The following is an 18,783-nucleotide window of genomic DNA, read 5'->3' as shown; positions in this document are numbered from 1 at the left end:
TAGTATGTGTATAATTGGCAAAGAGATGTATGTGGCAAATTTCATGTCAAAAGAGCAGTAAATACGAACAATAAAACGAAAATTAAACTTTCTTGTCCATTTAGCAACATTTTGTTTTACTCATTCTAATTTTTGTATTTATAATTCTTTTCCTATGAAACTTACCACAAATATACATTTCCCGATTATGCACATAGTATCAGTATTAAAAATACCCTGCAAAATCATTATCAAATTCTTACAAGAAGGAAATTATATATATTTGACAATCATTTTGGACATGAGTGTACATATTGGGAAATGGTGTAAAAAGTGGTGGCGGGACGGCACGACACTATATGCTACGGACGGAGTGTGGCAGTGTAACAGCATGGGCACGGCACCCTACGTGTGAATTAGCTTTAATGATGTTATGCGTAACTTCGGTGTTTAGTGTTCTGCAGTTTTATGTTCTCTCCACGCACGCAAGGAACTTACCTGAAAACACCAAACCATTGGTTTGGTCAGAGTAGTGGATAGCTCAATTCTAGAGGATATGCAATACCTATCTTCTCTTTCTTTCCCAGTCAAGCCCGAGGACAATTGAATTTCCGTTTCTCAATATTAAAGCTAAAATGAAATCTTGAATTGTTTTTTGTATCATTACTTTGAGTGTTGCAAAATACGAAGTTAGGGATTGAAATTATTTCCTGATTTCATTATTTCTTGTAAATTTTGCTTTTCTAAAGTGCAATTAGGGAGTGAGCTATATATATCTTTTCGCTTAATCGATAATCAATTCGACTAACAACGTTAATATTTTATTTGAGGGTTGAACTATTTGACATTACATTTATATATCTCTTTTGTTTCATACTAATTCAAAACTAAGCCTTATTCACTAAAATTATCTTAAAAAGTATTGTTATAGTCTCGAAAACTACTAAATTTAATTTATTCACATCTCTAATGTTTATGTTTTTCATTATTTTTCAGTTGTGAAACAAAATTACGAGGTCCAAGTGTACGACGCACATGTAATAATGGGAAACACTGCGGTTTTGAGATGCATAGTTCCAGCTTTTGTCAAGGACTACGTTACAGTGACTTCTTGGTTCAGAGATGAAATGATTTTGTTGCCAGGAAGGGATGATGCAAGTAAGTATTATATAAACTATTTCGTTCTTGTTTTCTTTTATCATTTGTAACGTAATATTTAGTCAGGGCAACTGAAATTCCCGTCTCACTGGTGTTACTTTTAAATCAAATAAATGAATAATACAATAAATTAACACGTTCATCCCGGACGTGCCTCAACGGTGTCGCACGTTCCACAAAATAATTAAAGCAACGCAATTTGGAGAAGCGTTACCTTCTAAAAAAAACGACATTCGAATTTCAGGGAATTTTGCGGTTCTATGAAGCAATCTATTCTGAGGTGCCTCTTTGAACTTAAGAAAAAAATTGTAGGTGGCGTACTTAAAAAGGTTAAAAACAACAAATCCTGTAGTTTTTGGACAACGTACAGCAGACGTATAGCTGAAAACGCATGTTTTATAATAGTTTCCGTATAAGTGTTCCATCTGTACATAATTTCCGTATGAAACAATATAGACGGTCACTATGTCACATACAAATGGACGTAAATAACATATAGCTGAGGAATGTAACATAAGTATATGAATGTGATATACGGAAAACTGTTAGATGTCAGACATCTTGCAACGGCATAATGTAACATCTAAGGGCAGTGCCTATGTAGCATACGGATAACTTATGCCCCGTACTGATTTCTGTAGTAAGCAAGAGGATGCCGTATATTTGTCCAATATACCGCTCTCCGGAGAACGGATTTTTCTCAGTGTGGACATAAAATACTATTATTCTGAAATTTTCACATATTTGTATTCGTGCGTCACCGGTTGCTCATGGTGGTCCGTGTTTATTATACCATAAGCGCCACCGGTGGACCGACGTGCGCCACCGGTGGAGCACAATAATTTTGTCAAAAACTTTCCGATTTGAAGGTTAGGTAGTTCGATGAATATTTGCATGATGGCATTACTTGTCAGAGTTGAAGGAGTAGTCTTCCGCATATTATCTGTACATTTCCATACACGTTTTATATTATAAAACATATCTTGCATACTAACCATAGTTCTGTACAATAAATATCCGGTTTATTTCCCCTAAACGATTTACAGGCATGCTCCATAGATTACCCACGATGTATGTAATAACAAAGTCCGTAACCCCGTTCTACTTTTCTAAAAAAAATTAAAAAAACATAGGCAACTAAATAACCATAGCCACGAATATCAGAATAAAGATCGTGTACAACCGATGGCGTACGTCGGGATTTTCGAAAAGCATAGCTTCTTCATTACTGTCATATGTAGAGCTCAACGTGTTAATAAATAGAAAAATGATATGAAAGACAATGACAAGCCTGCTTAGTCAAAGAAGGATCTGTACTTCAGCTGATGTTCGGATTTCACAAGGATATTGATAGAAGTCTGGCGATGTGAAGACGTTTTTAACTGAACGTTGTACCTTACGAGGAACAGGGAGGTTCCTTTCCGCCAAGAAGTGATCTAGATGCAAGAACAGGTAGTGGTAGTTCGTGATAGAGACATCAGGAGAACGGCGAGTCAGGAAGGATTTCAAACTGGAACTCATGAAGGCTGATTTATATAGAATGCCCTAGCCATGCCGTTTCCCTTCCATGCTCTGTTCGTTCCACGGCCTTGACCATTCATTCACACATATACTGTCGTGCCGTGCCGTTCTCCTACTACTTTCTACACCATTTCGCAAAATGGATTGCAAAGAGATCAACTTCGTGCATCTTCGAGTGTTCCGAAGAGAGCCGAAGCATCGTGTCCGTCGAGTCGCGACAGAGGTGGTTTCTCTTCAAGTCGCACAGAGAAAAAAAAACGTGTGTGGCGTACGTAAAAACGTAGGTTATATGCGTAAATTCTGTAGGTTTTGAACTTAACGTTTGATTATAGGTAATATCCTGGAACAAACGTATAATACTTGCTGCGTAACTTTTACATCTATACGTACTTTCCGTATGAAAGAAAGACCTGTATATAGGCAGTCAGGATCTCACGTACAGATGGACGTATATAACATATAGCTGACGTACAGTATGTAACATATGTATACGTATGTAATATACAGAAGACTGTTAGATATCAGACATCGTGCAACGGCATGACGTAACATCTAAGCGGGGAAAAGATAATGCGTATGCAGCATATGGCTCACGTATGCTCCGTACAGATTTCCGTAGTAAACTTATGGGTGCCGTATATTTGACAATATATCGCTTTCCGGATAATGATTTTTTCTCAGTGCGGTCTGTCGGAGTACAGCATGGGAACGACATAGGCACGGTCCATCATATGTAAATTTAAAAAGACAAGCCAATGAATTTTAAATGCCAAATTCACAAAAGAAACTTCGTGAACCACGGCACGGCACACTATATACGAATTAACCTTGAAAAGGCCGCAGCTGCACCGTCTTTTGAGTGGTGTGTAGCCAATGCTGTGAAGTCTAAGGAAAGTATGTGTTTGCTATTACTGGATGCTCACGGACAAATTTCGGTGCATTTCACAGAGTTCGTTACTTTAACGATCCGGAGATGAAACCTGCGGGAGAGATGATTCTGGGAACCATTTTAGATGTTTACGATCCAATCAGTTTTGTGACTACCTACTAGTCTTATAGCTGATACTTTTTCATCAGAATGTTTAATTAGACTCAGAAAACTTTCCCGATTATTTGGTATACTCAGAGAATTGTACACCTCCACACGACGGTCCTTGTTGGCCGGTATCAACTGATATAGCAACCAAGAATCCAGCTTCCTAATTCGTCTGCAATTGCACAAGTACTTCTAAGAGGATCTGACTCCACGTGTTCAAAGAATCTTATGAATACATGCTGTTAGTTGCTGGTCGCGGGGCTCATTTTTCAGTGCCGTGTCACACACATGAAATTTCACAACCCGAGGTATGATCCGTTCATTCAGCAGTCTTGACTCAAATGCAATCTTAACTCATAAAGCAGATCACTCGCAAATGTAATACACTTTCACACGACCCAGTTACCAGCACTTCCTTCTCACTGAATGGGCACAGTAGCATGTTTGGTGAACATGCACGACGTTTATGTGACATTTTACTCATTACTTCGCTCCATTCGTTGACTTCATTAGAGACATTACTTTTCTAGCAGTCATAAATTTTATATTTCAATCGCATCAAACCAATAACTGCAATGAATTAAAATAAACCTGAAGGGAAGGAAGAACAAATATTTAAACTATAAAGTTATTTTCTAATTCAACTCAGCGAGAGGAAGAGAGAGAATTGGTATTATATCTATCAGGTAAATGCTGTTCTCATACTATATCTTTGAGCACTAAAATGCTTTTTACGTATATGGTCGGAAGCGTTTACAGAAGTGGCACACAAACGATAAGCGCAGTGTTGCCTACAAAAGCTTTATTATATTATCTTTAAGTTTTACATCCCACGATCATGCCGGTTAGATTAAAGGAGATGGTGATGATGAGAGATGAGTGAAATGGTGGAATGAACAAAGTGGGAGGAAACGGGAGAACCCCGAGAAAACCCCTCGAGCACGGTGTTTGTCCACCACAAAGTCCACACGGCGCGAGCTCACCCCAAGCACCGGAGGTGAACGCTCTTCCACTGAGCCACTGCGCCCTCTCCAACAGAAACTATCAGAAACTGGATAAACGACTTATAAAATATAGCTAGAAATGGAAGATAATCATCATCATAGGTATTCTGCCCTCATTGGCAGATCACTTGCTGCAACTGAGAAGCTTCCATGTTCCATGGTCTTCCGCTAACCTCTTCGTCTTCACGTATGATCTTTCTGTTTTTGTATCATCCATTAATTGTAGACTCCTACGCTCCTTCCCTCTCAACGTGCCACCACACCCTCAGCACGTAACTCATGATGTAGCACCTTCTTAGCCAATGCCCCAATCAGTTTCTTTTTCTCTTCTTAATAATATCTAAAGCTGTTCTTTTCTCACCCACCATTTCTAACACTCTCTCATTCGTCTTCCGCTCGACCCACCTAATTCTCTCCATTCTTCTCCACACCCACATTTCGAAAGCTTCCAGTCGTTTTTCATTATTTTTGTGCAATGTCCATGTTTCAGCTTCATACAGTACAATGCTCCACACGAACGCTTTCTGTGAATCTTTTTCTCAACTCTTTACTCAAGGTCCTACAAAACAGACTTTTCTTCCTCCTAAAGGCTTGATTCGCAATTCCTATCATTGCTTTTATTTCACGTTTCCACTTTATATCATCACTAATAATACTACCCAGGTATCAAAAACAAGTCACTTGCTCTATTTTTACCCTCCTATTTCTATATTTGGCAACGACTGCTTTGTTCCAATCACCATCGCTTTCATCTTTCTAACATTTATTATTATCTCATATTCTTCACAGTTTTTTCTCATGTTTTCTAACATCTTATCAGGGGCGGATCCAGGACGGTCTTCTGGGGGGCGGTGGGTTGTAATACTGCCACTTAGAGCTACTTTTAAGAGTTCCAAACTCTGGGATGGGTTTTGTTTATATATAAAATAAAAAAAAGTTTCCTCTTCTGGGTTTGGCGATTGCCCCCCTCCCCCCGTTGATTCGCCTCTGCATCTTATTCAATTATGTAGGTTATTTTTCTCTATTTAGATAGATTTTAAATAATGTTGGCGAGAGACATCGTCCCTGTAAAACTCCACTTCCAAATGCACTCTTCTCTGACGTTTCGTCCCCTGTTCAAATGCATGAACTGGTCTAAATGGCTAAATTTGTAGCTAACAGCTCTAGTTGAGTTGAATTTAACATTCCTTTGAACAGCGAGGCTGTATAAGACGAGACCTGCTGCTTAACGTGAGATCCGAACCATATAAAGTCCCGCCGGGAGTCGAATCCGAGTTTCGCACACCAAGTACGCTAACCGCTTAGCCACGAAGGAGGTCTTGTAGCTGCCCGTGTCATTCTCAAGTAAAACATCATCGTTAATTGTCCTTTAAAGTATTTACAGAACGCTTTGTTAGCATCATTGAAGCATCCATTGAGTTTATTTCATGTTCTCAACTTTTGCGGTAATTTTGGTTATGCGTATATCAGTACACTATAGATTTAGCACAGCGCCAAAAGTTCTAACCAAAAATACCCTCAAAACACTAATATCCGAATTTAACCATTGGAGAGCAAAATAACGCAATCATAATCTGCCGTTACACCGTGTCACGGAAGCGAGAATGATACAAGTAAGGTGTATTATGGAGTCACTGCTGTAAGTAGAAGAGTCATATTTTATAGTAGTGGTTGCATAACTGTTAGGATAATACGACAATAGATGCAATCTGCTACGAAATGATTCATGTTTTTCCTATAGAGCACATAAATTAATAATAATAAACAAATACTTCAAGAAAAGCTATCGAAACTACGTACCATAAAAATTCGTATTTCTCAATTTTCTCGAAAACTACGCATGATGATTCACCTTCAAGCATGTTGTTTTGTTCATCTGAAATGTGGTGTATCTTGAAATGGAATGAAATCGTTCAGTTGAATATCTCACGATTATGCCCTTTAGGCTAAGGCAGCGTTTCCCAACCTTTTTCAACTTGCGGCACACTACGGGTGTAACTTGAATTCTCGCGGCACACTCATAGATATTGTTATTATTATTTGCAAATATAAAATACCATGGTAATTTTTTTCTGTGATTACGATCTCCTCACAGAGAGGAAAGCTCGATCACTGGTTATCCCCTATGCTAATTCATTATGCTTATTTTTTATTCTAATTTTAAAATAGAAAACAATTGCAATGAAATATAGGACTCAGATTTTTAAAAATACGCTTTTTTTTTCGAAAACTGTATTCAACCTTTCACTAAGAACGAAGATCACTAAATAACGAACGTACAAATGTCTTGTACTTTTAACTTTGCTATTTTAACCAAAACCAGTGCATATTATTGCCATCACACAGCTTGCGATGCGTCGAAGTCAAAACACACCTGTTGAACAAAGTGTTGTTCTGTCATTCACGTGCGAATGAGTGTTCTACGAACGTTCACTTGACGCGTACCGTACAAGTGCTTCCATTTATCGGTGTTAGTATGACTCTCAATTGAAGCGTAACATAGCAGCTAATCGTGGAAATGTGTAAGAGCCGAAATACTGTCTGCTACACAGTAATAGATGTAGAATGATATATTACAATTACAGTAATTTTTTCCATGGTAGAAATTCATAGTAATGTGAAATACAAAAAAAAATACATTTTTTCCTATGTCTTGCAATTTGGTTGCTATAGAATTAATAATTTTGTTTCGATTTCCTCGCGGCACACCAGCGGCCCATTCGCGGCACACCAGTGTGCCACGGTACACCGGTTGGGAAACGCTGGGCTAAGGGATACGAAGAATAAGGCAAGTGACCGATAATAGAAGAATTGGTGAAATGAGGATGTAGAAGAAAACGGGAGTACCCTCGAAAATATCCACGGACACGATATGGTCCACCACAAATTTACTTGGGCGGGGATTGAACCAGGGACCTCACGCAGCAGAAGTAACCGCTCCACCACTGAGCCACCGTGCCTAAGCTCGCTACCAGTAACTTTACCTTGCAGAATGATCTTATTAAGCAAAAGGTTAAAGAAAATATTTAACTGAATTACATGTCAAGTCTCGCGGTATATTATGATGACGTCTTTCAATTACGCATAAATTTAAAAAGAAATGAATCAACTTATCCTGTACATTTTGAATTCACGGATCAAATCCAACCCGTGATCAATGCTTTAAACTCATTACGAAATATGACTTGAAAAAGTTTCATGAAAATCGATATGTTATCTACAATACCATAACGATTTGCAAAACTGCATGTTCAAGCAAATAAATACTAGTTGAGTTTTAATGGGATGTGTTTCAAAATTATTCATGGATTCGTGAGGATTATATCGTATACAGTACAATATAATCCCCTAACGGATCATGATATATTGATATTACTACGTATATCTCATTTCGTTTTTGCTTTTTTCATGTTTTTTTTCTGCATGTGTAACTTTATCCCTATATTTTTTATATGAACTGAAAGAAATATACACAGAATTGCATTTATTACATTAGAAAAGATTATGTACATTTAGCAATAGCGTAGTTGTATAAAATGAAAACATTGTTATGTGATCCACTCTGCTTTGTGAAATATTGCAATAATTTTGAAGACTGCAAGAGAATATGCTGTTTATATGACAGCAATAGCCATATTTCTTAATATCAAGATTTCATTTGGTTGAAATATAATAGTACTAGAATTATTGCAGAGATTTGTTTTTCCAGTCGAAACACACCAGAATAAAAATTGCAGAACTTTGTGATAAAGTATAGCTAATACATAGTGGAACAATAAAAGAAGGTGCTTTTGATTGTAAAATAAATAAATAAATAAATAAATAAATAAACACTAAATTAGTCGCAAATACATACTCACTGAAACTGAACATACGAGTATTCCCATTGCTGAAATATGTACAGCGTCATGTTGGAATTTTATTTCCTGCAGGTGAATACCATTTCGTCATTCACACTTGGACGACTGAGTTTGAGTCTTTTGTGGTCCGTATGCAGCACCGAACTTATAGATTGATTGATTGAGTTTTAGTTTAGCGTCCGTTCAGCAACGAGACTGTATGAGACGTAAATCTCCAGCTTAACGTAGAATCCGAACCATATGATATCCCTCCGGGAATTGAAACGGTTTCCCAGGCCAAAGGTGCGTACGCTAACCGCTTAATCACGAAGGAGCTCACCGAGGTTATAAAGACAAGGTGTAATCGGAACACGGGTTCCTAATACCGACCGAGACTTGAACCCAGTGTAGTTGACTCGCCCATAGACCATAATTCTTCCGTATATCAGGGTGACTCCATTGGTGTCGACATACTCAGTGTTCAAGTCTGTGGCACTTTGCAACATCTGGTATAAGAATATTTCTGATTCGCAAATAAATGCGTTTGGCCACGGTGTTACATAATTACATTATAATAAGATATAACACCACGTGAAGGAGTTTGGTTTACTAGCGTGATATTTTCTCAGTTAATATTAAAACCTCCCAGTTTTAGTAGAGAGATTAGAGTGGAACTGGAAAATGTTCTTGGTATGCTTAATTGATTGTTGTAAATGCTTCTCGATATTACCGTTTATTTTATTCTGTAGTAATCAACGTTAAAACTGGGGTGGTTCATTTCTGTCACTTCCAGTTTGAATAGAGAGTTAAGAGATATGATAGGACCTACTCTTAGAACGCCAAATAGATTTAAAAACACTTCTCTCTATCTCTTATTGCTTTTGCTCTATGTAGATCAATCTCTTATCGATTTTGCTCTATGTAGATCAATCTCTTATCGATTTTGTTCTATGTAGATCAATCTCTTACCGATTTTGTTTTATGTAGATTAATCTCTTACCGATTTTGTTCTATGTAGATCAATCTCTTATCTTTTTTGCTTTATGTAGACCAATTTCTTGTTGAGGATGAAAATAAAATCATTCTTGGCATGCTTAATCGATTGCCGAAAACTGCTTCTCACTATATATTACTGTTTTTGCTGATCAGTGTTCAACATTTAAAACGAAACATCTCCAAAAATAACACAATAAGAAACACCTGACCTGTCAGACTTTCTCTTATATTTCTTCACATAAATGCAAAAATATATTCAGGCGCGTACGTAGTAATTTATTTTGAAAGGGGTCCAGCATTTTTGGATGGGTCCAAATTCAATGTGTGGATAAAATATTAAAATTTGGAAAATCACCCTTCAAATGAAAGTAAATTTTATTGAAAAATCGGAATTTTGGGGAAGGGAGTGCGCACCCGTATGGCCCAAGCTCTATAAATGTCTTATCGGTGTAGTCTACTTTTATCACATTTTTATTCTGGGATTTATTTTGAAGATATTTATATCTTGAAAAATAAACACTCAGAAATAACAGTCTATGTTTTATCATGGTTTTACTTCTTCAAGACAATTTATACGACATTATGTTACACAAAAGTATAATTGATAATAGAAGCCATTGAAAAGTTTCCAGTGTCAATTTTTTTCTGTCTTCACGATTAGAACTATCATCAAATGGTAAACAATCAACAGACATTTCAAGTCGTTTAAAGACATTGTTTCTCTAAACAAGGGTTTATCTATATCAACTCTTTTGAAAGGAGTCTATGAACGTTTTCAATGGCCGGATAAAATCTTGATAGAAACACTTATTACAGTGATAATCTGTAACAGAAGCATCATTTGGGGAGTGCAGAGAGGAATTGCCTCCCTGGATTTGAGATATTCATGTTACTTAACCAAGTGTATACTAATGTACTAATACACAACATCAAACTCTTTATGTCAGTGAAGAATCCTCCCCCTGGCAAAATCTCAAATGACGTTACTGATTTGTAATTAATTTCTAAAAGTATTAACTTTATCCTCATCACCAGAACCCTTAGTACCGGAAAAAGTAACTTTATCAGTAATAGCAGTATCTAGTCTCGATCAGAATCTTCAACACAGCTGCTCAATTGAACCATCTTCTAAACCATCATTGTATCAGGACCACTTTTTGGAACGTCTTACTTTTGGCTTGTTGGAGGGTCCATCATGGTACGCGTAGTAAAGTGTAATAAACACACAAAACAAATACGTAATTGAAAACACACGGTCTTCTACGCCTTGTGGAAATCTACGTAACCAGAAACACTCCATACAGACACACACCCAGAAATTTCTGTTGGGAGAGGTCCAAGCATTTTATGGAAAGGGGATCCCAATAGTACAAGCCATTACGTCTATATAGTATTGAACGGGTATTACTCGGCACCGTAAAAGACGATAAGTAATTGTAAAACACTTCCATCCATATTTTCAGAAAAAAATGATAGAACTATATTTTTTTATATAAGAGGGAGAGAGAGTAAAGATCAAGTGTAAGATCTAATTTTCACGCTACATCAATCATTTCCCTGTTAAACAAGTATATTTTTTATTGAGAAAGTGTACAAATACATGTTAGGAATTTTTGGTGGTGTCCGATCCCGGTGGACCACCCGTGGGTACGCCACTGTCTAACACTATTATACAGTTAACACGTCATTACCATATGTTGAAATTTTGAATTAAATTTCAGGTAATTAAACCTACTTCCTCACTTTGTTTCATTCTTTTGTAGATTCTAATATTGCAGACTGAAAAAGAAAAAGAAACATGCCGGAAATAGACTTTTTTCTTCCTGCAATTATGAAAAAAACAAGGAAGCGAGAAAATATGAGTGACATTTTTCTTTCGTTTCTAATGGAATGTTTTTTTTTTTTTTTTTTTTTTTTTTTTTTTTTTACCCTTGCGTCGTTGACACGTCCTTCCTCTCTTCGTTGTCTATGGTGATAAATAAGAGCGCGCGGCCAAAGTGACACGACTGCCATCTGTTAGAATTCTATGGAGACATTTAGTCTTAACTACTGTCATGTTCACGCCAAAGAAAACAACTCTCATAGCGTACATAGTTTTATTTTTTTCCCTGAAATTTTCCATTCTTTTCTTGTGTTAATTCATTTTTAAATTTAAAATATAGGCTCTTTTACACCTCCTGTGTTTTATGTATTTTACATATTGTAATTAGAAAATGATTTGTTTTTTCTAAGCGTAATATTAAATTTGAGTTTGTCGAGTACACACGTAACAAGATTGCTTCATTATTTTTTAAAGCACTGAGGCTATGTGTAACCTAACCCATGAATTTATTTCTATGTGAGACAGGCAGTTTCCCTTCCTCTACGTTTTATGTTGCCTTCCTAACCAGATTTCTTGCTAATATTCGTATTCCATTGGTGGGGCAAATTTTAACAAATCAAACCCAGTGAAAGATTTTGGGAGTAATATTTGATCATAGGTTAACCTTCAATCAACATGAAGAAACAATAATGAAGCCTATAGAAACCTCGGATTCGTAATCCAAATGACTAATGAACCTAGAAATGATACGACATTGAAGACTCTTCACTTTTTGTATGTTAGGGCTAAATTAGAATATGCGTTAGTTATCTGGAATGCATACGTAAAGACTGAATGCCAGAAAGTTGAGCAATTACAAAATAAATTTCTAAGATATTTTACCTACAAAAAGACCGGTCTGTATCCAAGATATGAGCACTATACCAATCTTATTGGTAATTTTAAATTCAGGGCGTTAGAACAAAGAAGGACATTAACTGACTTATTTTTTCTCTTTAGGCTCCTACATAATAACCCCTAGCAGCACAACGTATGTTAAGCATGTGCCATTTAGGTGTTCGAGCTACTTTGTAAGTACTCGACACTTGGCACATATGGTATCCATGTGCTAAATATGTACCTCAGCTACCTAAAGTTTTAGGCATTTGTTACACCTAATTGATTTTTGCGATTATGTACCACAAATGTAGCATTTATATATCTGGTTCAGTTTCGCACTGTGGTAGTCATTTGTTTTTTTATGTCCTCACTTGGGACATATATCTTTCATGTTCTAGGTACTTCCTTTAGGTGCATACTTATTCAGATACTTATGACTTATAAATAATTGATATCAGCAGCGACACACGAATGACAGTCAGCTGTTTGCATTTGCTCATGCTCAGTAACATGCAACGGTTTCTCGCGTCATCTGCTCCACTTTCTGAATGCAGTAATTATGTACGCATACTGTATGTTAACTTTCTGTTTATTTTATTGAATATTATTAGGTAGTATAATTTGTTGATGAGATGTGATGGCGAAATTTTATTTGGGGCCGTTGAAGACATCATGAATGGACTTTGCGCCGTTGTTTCTCTGTTTTATTTTTGCAGTGTCAACTTCAACTACTCTTGCACTCAGGTACGCAATTTCTACACCTATCTCAAACACTCGAACCAGTTCCGTTACATAAGCAGTACTCTTGGTGAAATTGATAATTTTGAGTTTGTTCTTATCCTTTATCTCCAACATACATAAATAATTAACTGATCACATATGTATGAAACATTCATCTTTATTTTTATTCATCAGTTATGTCATCTCTTTCTTCTAAATTCATCTCCCAAATTTTATGCATTTGTTATTTCTAGTACAAAATCGTTTAGGAAAAAGAAGCAACAAATGCGTGAAATTTGAGAGATGAATTTAGAAGAAAGAGATGACATAATTGATAAATAAAAATTAAGATGTATCCTTTATACATATGTGATCAATTAATTATTTACTATGTTACGGTTAAAGAATAAGAACGTATCAAAATTATCAATTTCACCAAGAGTACTGCTCAGTGTTCAAAGTGGAAGAAAACAGAGGCGGTATGTTTTATTAAGATTTTGGCTCAACATACCGGCTATCTAAATATTGAAATGCAGTGAGGGTACGTTGCCAAAAACATTGCATTTCTATTTACATAATGAGTGGAAACCATTGCAGAGCTGTTCTGTAGCAACGGAGGGGGGATATGGAAAGACTGATACCCCGCCAACAACTTTTTGAAAAAAAAATATCCCCTTATGTTGTATTATAGAGAATTATACACGAAAGTGCTCAACTACTGAATGAGGATATTACCAATTTCTTGCTTGAGATTCCCGGCCCCCCACTCTACTGTAGGGTATTCCAAACACCCGGAAGGTTCGTCCCCGCAGCAGACAACCCCTAAATTTATTCATGTTCAAAACACGGCTTTATATGCATTAAGGCAAGAAGACACACACACATACATAAGAAAGAAACAATTTAGTATGGCACATCAAAATATAAACTAGGTGAACTTCTTTGAGGACACCTGATTTTAAAAACAAAAGGAAGCAAAAAGATAAAAATGTCTGTGCTGTCAATTTAGAAATTATTTCTACTTAAGACATACTTTTTTATGTGCAAAGTTATTTGTCAATTACTCTGTATGAAAAATTGGTTTATTAAAGGTATTTAGCATCTACTTTCCAGTGATGGTATGTTTTAATCATTGGAAAACACAGACGGTAAACATCAGTGAAAAACCAGAGGCGGTATGGTATATCACCGCATACCGTCTCACTTCGACCACTGGTACTACTTATTTAAGGGGGTACGATATACAAGGATACATTTGACAAGTACCAGGTATATTCCTTTGAGGTACCTGAGGTACATAAGGTACAGTACATGCCACGTACATGCATAGCATGTAATAAACAGACAAAACACATGCTCTATACGTGACTGGAATGTGCCTCAAATGCTGAGAACGATATTTGTTTCTGCCAAGAAATTACCTAAAACATACTAGGCACATTCCCAGGTACATGTCAGGCATGTGCCGAAGGGCGGACATAGACTGTGACTACCACTTGCCATCCATGTGATTTCTCTTATAGGTACATGAGGCACGTACTGGACACATTCCATGTACCTGAGGGAACATGCTAGTCATATGCCTGCTATGTAATTGTGCTGTTACTTAAAATCGACTGTCCAGCGTTATTACCAAATCTATTTATTCAAGCCCCGTCCCTCAAAATGTGAGCAAGAAAAAATAACACATTTTATTGCCGGAAAGCAAAGACAAATATACTGTATATGTCACCTACTTGGAGAATTAGTGCTGCTTAGAATGCAGTTTTGAGAATGTTAGGTTTAATAGGGTCTATATTTACCACCAAAGAACGTCACTTTAGGAACCATGTTTTAGAATTCCTATGATTTATGACTTATTTTGTGCACTTATTGTATTTTATTTGTCTTGTCCTGCTATTATGTATTTAAACTCATCTTTATTCTTACTGCATAACTGAATATAAACAAACACTGATTGTTAACCTTCTGTAACTGGAGTTTTATACTGTTGAAGGTACAAATAAATAAATAAATAGAAAACAATAGATATTTCATTCTTTTATTTTATTACGATGTCTTTATCAGGTTACTCTCCTGTTTATTTCTTTGTCAGAATCAAGTCTTCTAACTTGAATTTCGTATATGTCCATACTAATAAGAGTTCTGAGATTTTGTACAGATACATAAACCGAAAGTACAAATGTATTAGGTTAGGTTTATGTGCAAGTAACATCATTTAATTAAGGATTTCTTCACTAGATGGTAGACTGGTTCAGTAAACATTTATATGGCGCCGCTAACAGAAAAGTTAGGAACTATTATGTTCCACGTGTACACTAACCAAGAATGGGTTTCTTCACCATTTTTATCTTTCTTTTGGAAACCGGAAATAGTAAATTTATCAGTTTCAATATTGTATCCGCATAGAATAAAATCATAAAGCCGCACTCTTAGCTCCGCCTCCTTCTTGACGATGGACGTCCGCTACTTGAAGGGCAAAATCACGTTCTGTTATTTGTGGTAGGCCTATCTACTAAATTATAATAATACTTACTATACGTAGATCTTCCTTCTACTTCTAAAATGTGTTGTCTTCAATAAGTGTACCTTTAAAATTATTTTCAAATGCTTTATGTCCTTAGTAAAGGTATTCGCTATCATACGCGTGTCATCAATAAAGTCATGTATTCATATTACATATCAACGAAACAAACCTATCCAGGCAGAAATTAAATGTCGATTAAAGCAGGAAATTCGCGTTATTGTGCAGTTCAATATCTTTTGCCGTCGTGAATTCTGTCGAGAAATTTGAAGCTTAAAATATATATAACAATAATCTTACCTGTTGTACTGTATGGCTGCAAAACGTGGTCGCTTACTGTGAGGGAAGAACACAGACTCAAAGTATTTTAGAATAAAATCCTTAGGCGAATAATCGGACCAAAAAGGAACGGAAATGAGGAATAGCGGAAATTTGGTAACGAAGAACTCCACAGTTCATACCGTTTACCAAACTTTGTTAGAATCTTCAACTCTACGAGGCTCAGGTAGGCAGGTCATGTAGTCAGAATAAAAGAAAGTAGGAACGCTTTCAAAGTTTTAACGGAAAGTCCAATCGGAAAACGACCATTAGGAAGATCTAGGCGCAGATGGGAGGATAATATTAAGATGGCTCTTGCAGAAATAGAAATACAAAGTAGAAACTGGATCTAGTTGGCTAAGGACAGAAGTCAGTGGAGAGCTTTTCTGGACGCGGCTTTGAACCTCCGGGTTTCATAAGCCATAGTTAGTTAGTTTGACTCAAATTGCATTTGAAATTTTCTGAGTATTTCATGTTTGGAGGAATATTTCCCGCAGATGACCACTATTTTATAATTCACACTCGGATAAACTTCGAGTCTGTGACACTTTGCAACAATACGAATTGCAATATTTCTGATTCTCATATGAATCTTGCTTTGTCCTCGTTGTTAGGTGAGTATGGTTGTTGAAAACCGGCGACACTTTCGGTTTTTCGATTATTGAGTTCAATGAGGAGCACTACAAAGTTAATAATTTGACTTTATTCAGCTCTTCAAATTTAGTTAAATGAAAGTACATCCGTGAAAATTAAAGTACATCCGATTACATCACCAGTAAAAAGTATCTTAAAAAGTACCCATGCTTGGATAATTACTAATTTGATACTAATTTGAGAATACTGAATCCAATAGAAGTAATTCTAAATATATCTGTCCATAGCGTCACGTGAGAAATATCACGTCAAAGTTGGAGTCTTTGAAGCACAACTTATGCCGAAAGTAAAACTGACCACGCTCGGAAATAATATGTTGATTATTAACCACGTTACCAATTTGTCAGTAAAAATGTCAGATTTCCTGTTAATTTTTTCTATTGATTTTCTTGATATAATTATACTGATGTCATCAATGTATAGAATAGATTCTACTGGATACATATATGCTAACAAATCATGTATATGTAACAGGGAAAGAATGGAACCCAAAATGAAATCTTGGGAAACACCTATGATTACTTGATAAAGAAGAATAAGCTGTTTGAATCCTATCTGCAACTAATTTTGATATCTGTACCGCTTGTTGTCTACTGGATAAACTAGAAAAAAACTAGTTGTGAGCTATACCTCTAACACCATAGGCATACAACTTGCTCAAGAGAATAGCATGATCAATGATATCAAAAGTTTTGGTAGGTCGATGAATAATCCAACAACATACTTACATTAAAAAATGCAAAAGCCATATTAGACATGAAATCCAACAAGCATTTTTCAATACTTTTCTTAGTTTGAAAGCCATGTTGTAGTGATGATAATAGATTACACGACTTTAAAAAATTGCAGAGTCATGCTTCATTGCACATTCAAAATTTTTTGAAAACGTGGAGAGAATGGAGACTGGACGATAATTACTTATATCATACATACTGTCCTCTTTATAGAGATAAATTACTTTTGGCATTTTTTACATTGATGGAAAATATTCTCTTTCAACAGATAGGTTAACTAAATTACAGAGATGATCAACAATATCTCATATAGCCTCGATACTGTAAGAAACTCAAGCGTCCAATACAGGGTGTACCAAAAAGTACCGTACTTTACTTTGAAAACTCATATTCAATGGTCGAAGTGAGACGGTATGTGGTGCTGTGCTATACCGCCTCTGGTTTTTTGGCGATGAAGATATCCCGCCTCTGGTTTTTCGGTGATCAAGACATGCCATCACTGGAAAGTGGGTGCTAATATAGGGTGACCAGACGTACTGATTTTCGCAGGACAGTGCTGTTTTTCAAAGACCTGTCCTGCTTGTTGCGAAGACGTCTAAAAAATCGAGAAACATTCTTCTTTTTAAAGAAATGTCCTGATTGAACTTATTTGCAATATCTTAATATTTTCCTGTTTATTCACATTTTGAATCACAGATACTCTTTTCTTGAATGATGAACCGCTGTGTTTCTTTAACACTCCTCAAAAGATTAGGGATGGAGAACAATCAACAAACAGTTGTTTTGCAATACATTGTTTTTACTGAGAAGGGCTGTTTTTACTTGTTGAGATATTAGTTAGGTAGAAAAGGTTTCTTTTTCAACTTACGACAATGATGCTAACCAAGTTAAGTAGAAGTTTCGTCGTGCCCGGCTAAATTTTCCCTCATTCCTTAAAATAATCCCATGCTCCGAAAGTTGATTTAAAAAAAAAAGTCTTTTGTGCCCTACACTAAGTTTCACTTGACATTCATAAAAAATAAACCACTTTGTCACTCATCAAAGCATTTGGAGTTGTTTTGAATTCCTTCAATACTTTTGTTCAGTACTTTTCTTTTTAACTGAAACGAATGATTAACGCAGTAACCTATCATATACTCTACTATTATATTTGTGTCCTACTTTTCGCTTGTCAGAATCTGGTCACCCTATGTAATATACCTTTAGTAAATCTATTTTTATAGACATTAATTGACGAATAGCTTTGCACGTCTAAGATTTCAAATTGGCAAGACCGACATTTTTGTTACCTTTTTCGCTCAAAAGATTCATTCAATCAAACATTTTCTTGTACGCCTTATATCTGGAGAACTACATATAGTGCAGCAAACCCAAACTATCACTTAACTCAGTATGATGTGCTTATTCCGAAGAAAATACGAAAACTCGATTTAGGGGCCGTTCAAAAATTTTGTGACCCCTGATCCAAAAACTAATTATTGGCCAAGATCGCAATATTTTGATCCATTTTGAGGTTTCCCAAAATTCTTGTTTAATATCTTGTTTTTAAAATGAGATGTCTACCAAAAAAGTTCACTCCTTGCTCCTATGAAAGAACTC

At 36.1% G+C, this 18,783-nt stretch overlaps 1 protein-coding gene across 1 annotated transcript in view; it reads left to right on the top strand.

Annotated features, from left to right (window-relative positions):
- LOC145690710 (cell adhesion molecule Dscam1-like) overlaps positions 1-18,783 on the top strand; it is a 934,280-nt gene that overhangs the window by 561,688 nt on the left and 353,809 nt on the right. The window contains exon 5 of the mRNA XM_081765878.1: positions 976-1,137. Within this exon, the coding sequence (XP_081622004.1) occupies positions 976-1,137 (162 nt within the window). The remainder of the gene's footprint in view (positions 1-975; positions 1,138-18,783) is intronic.

This window comes from Thermobia domestica, chromosome 7 (assembly GCF_964235325.1).
Source record: "Thermobia domestica chromosome 7, izTheDome1.hap1.1, whole genome shotgun sequence".
In the NCBI taxonomy this organism is placed as follows: domain Eukaryota; kingdom Metazoa; phylum Arthropoda; class Insecta; order Zygentoma; family Lepismatidae; genus Thermobia; species Thermobia domestica.
This window is presented reverse-complemented; position numbering and strand designations above follow the sequence as displayed.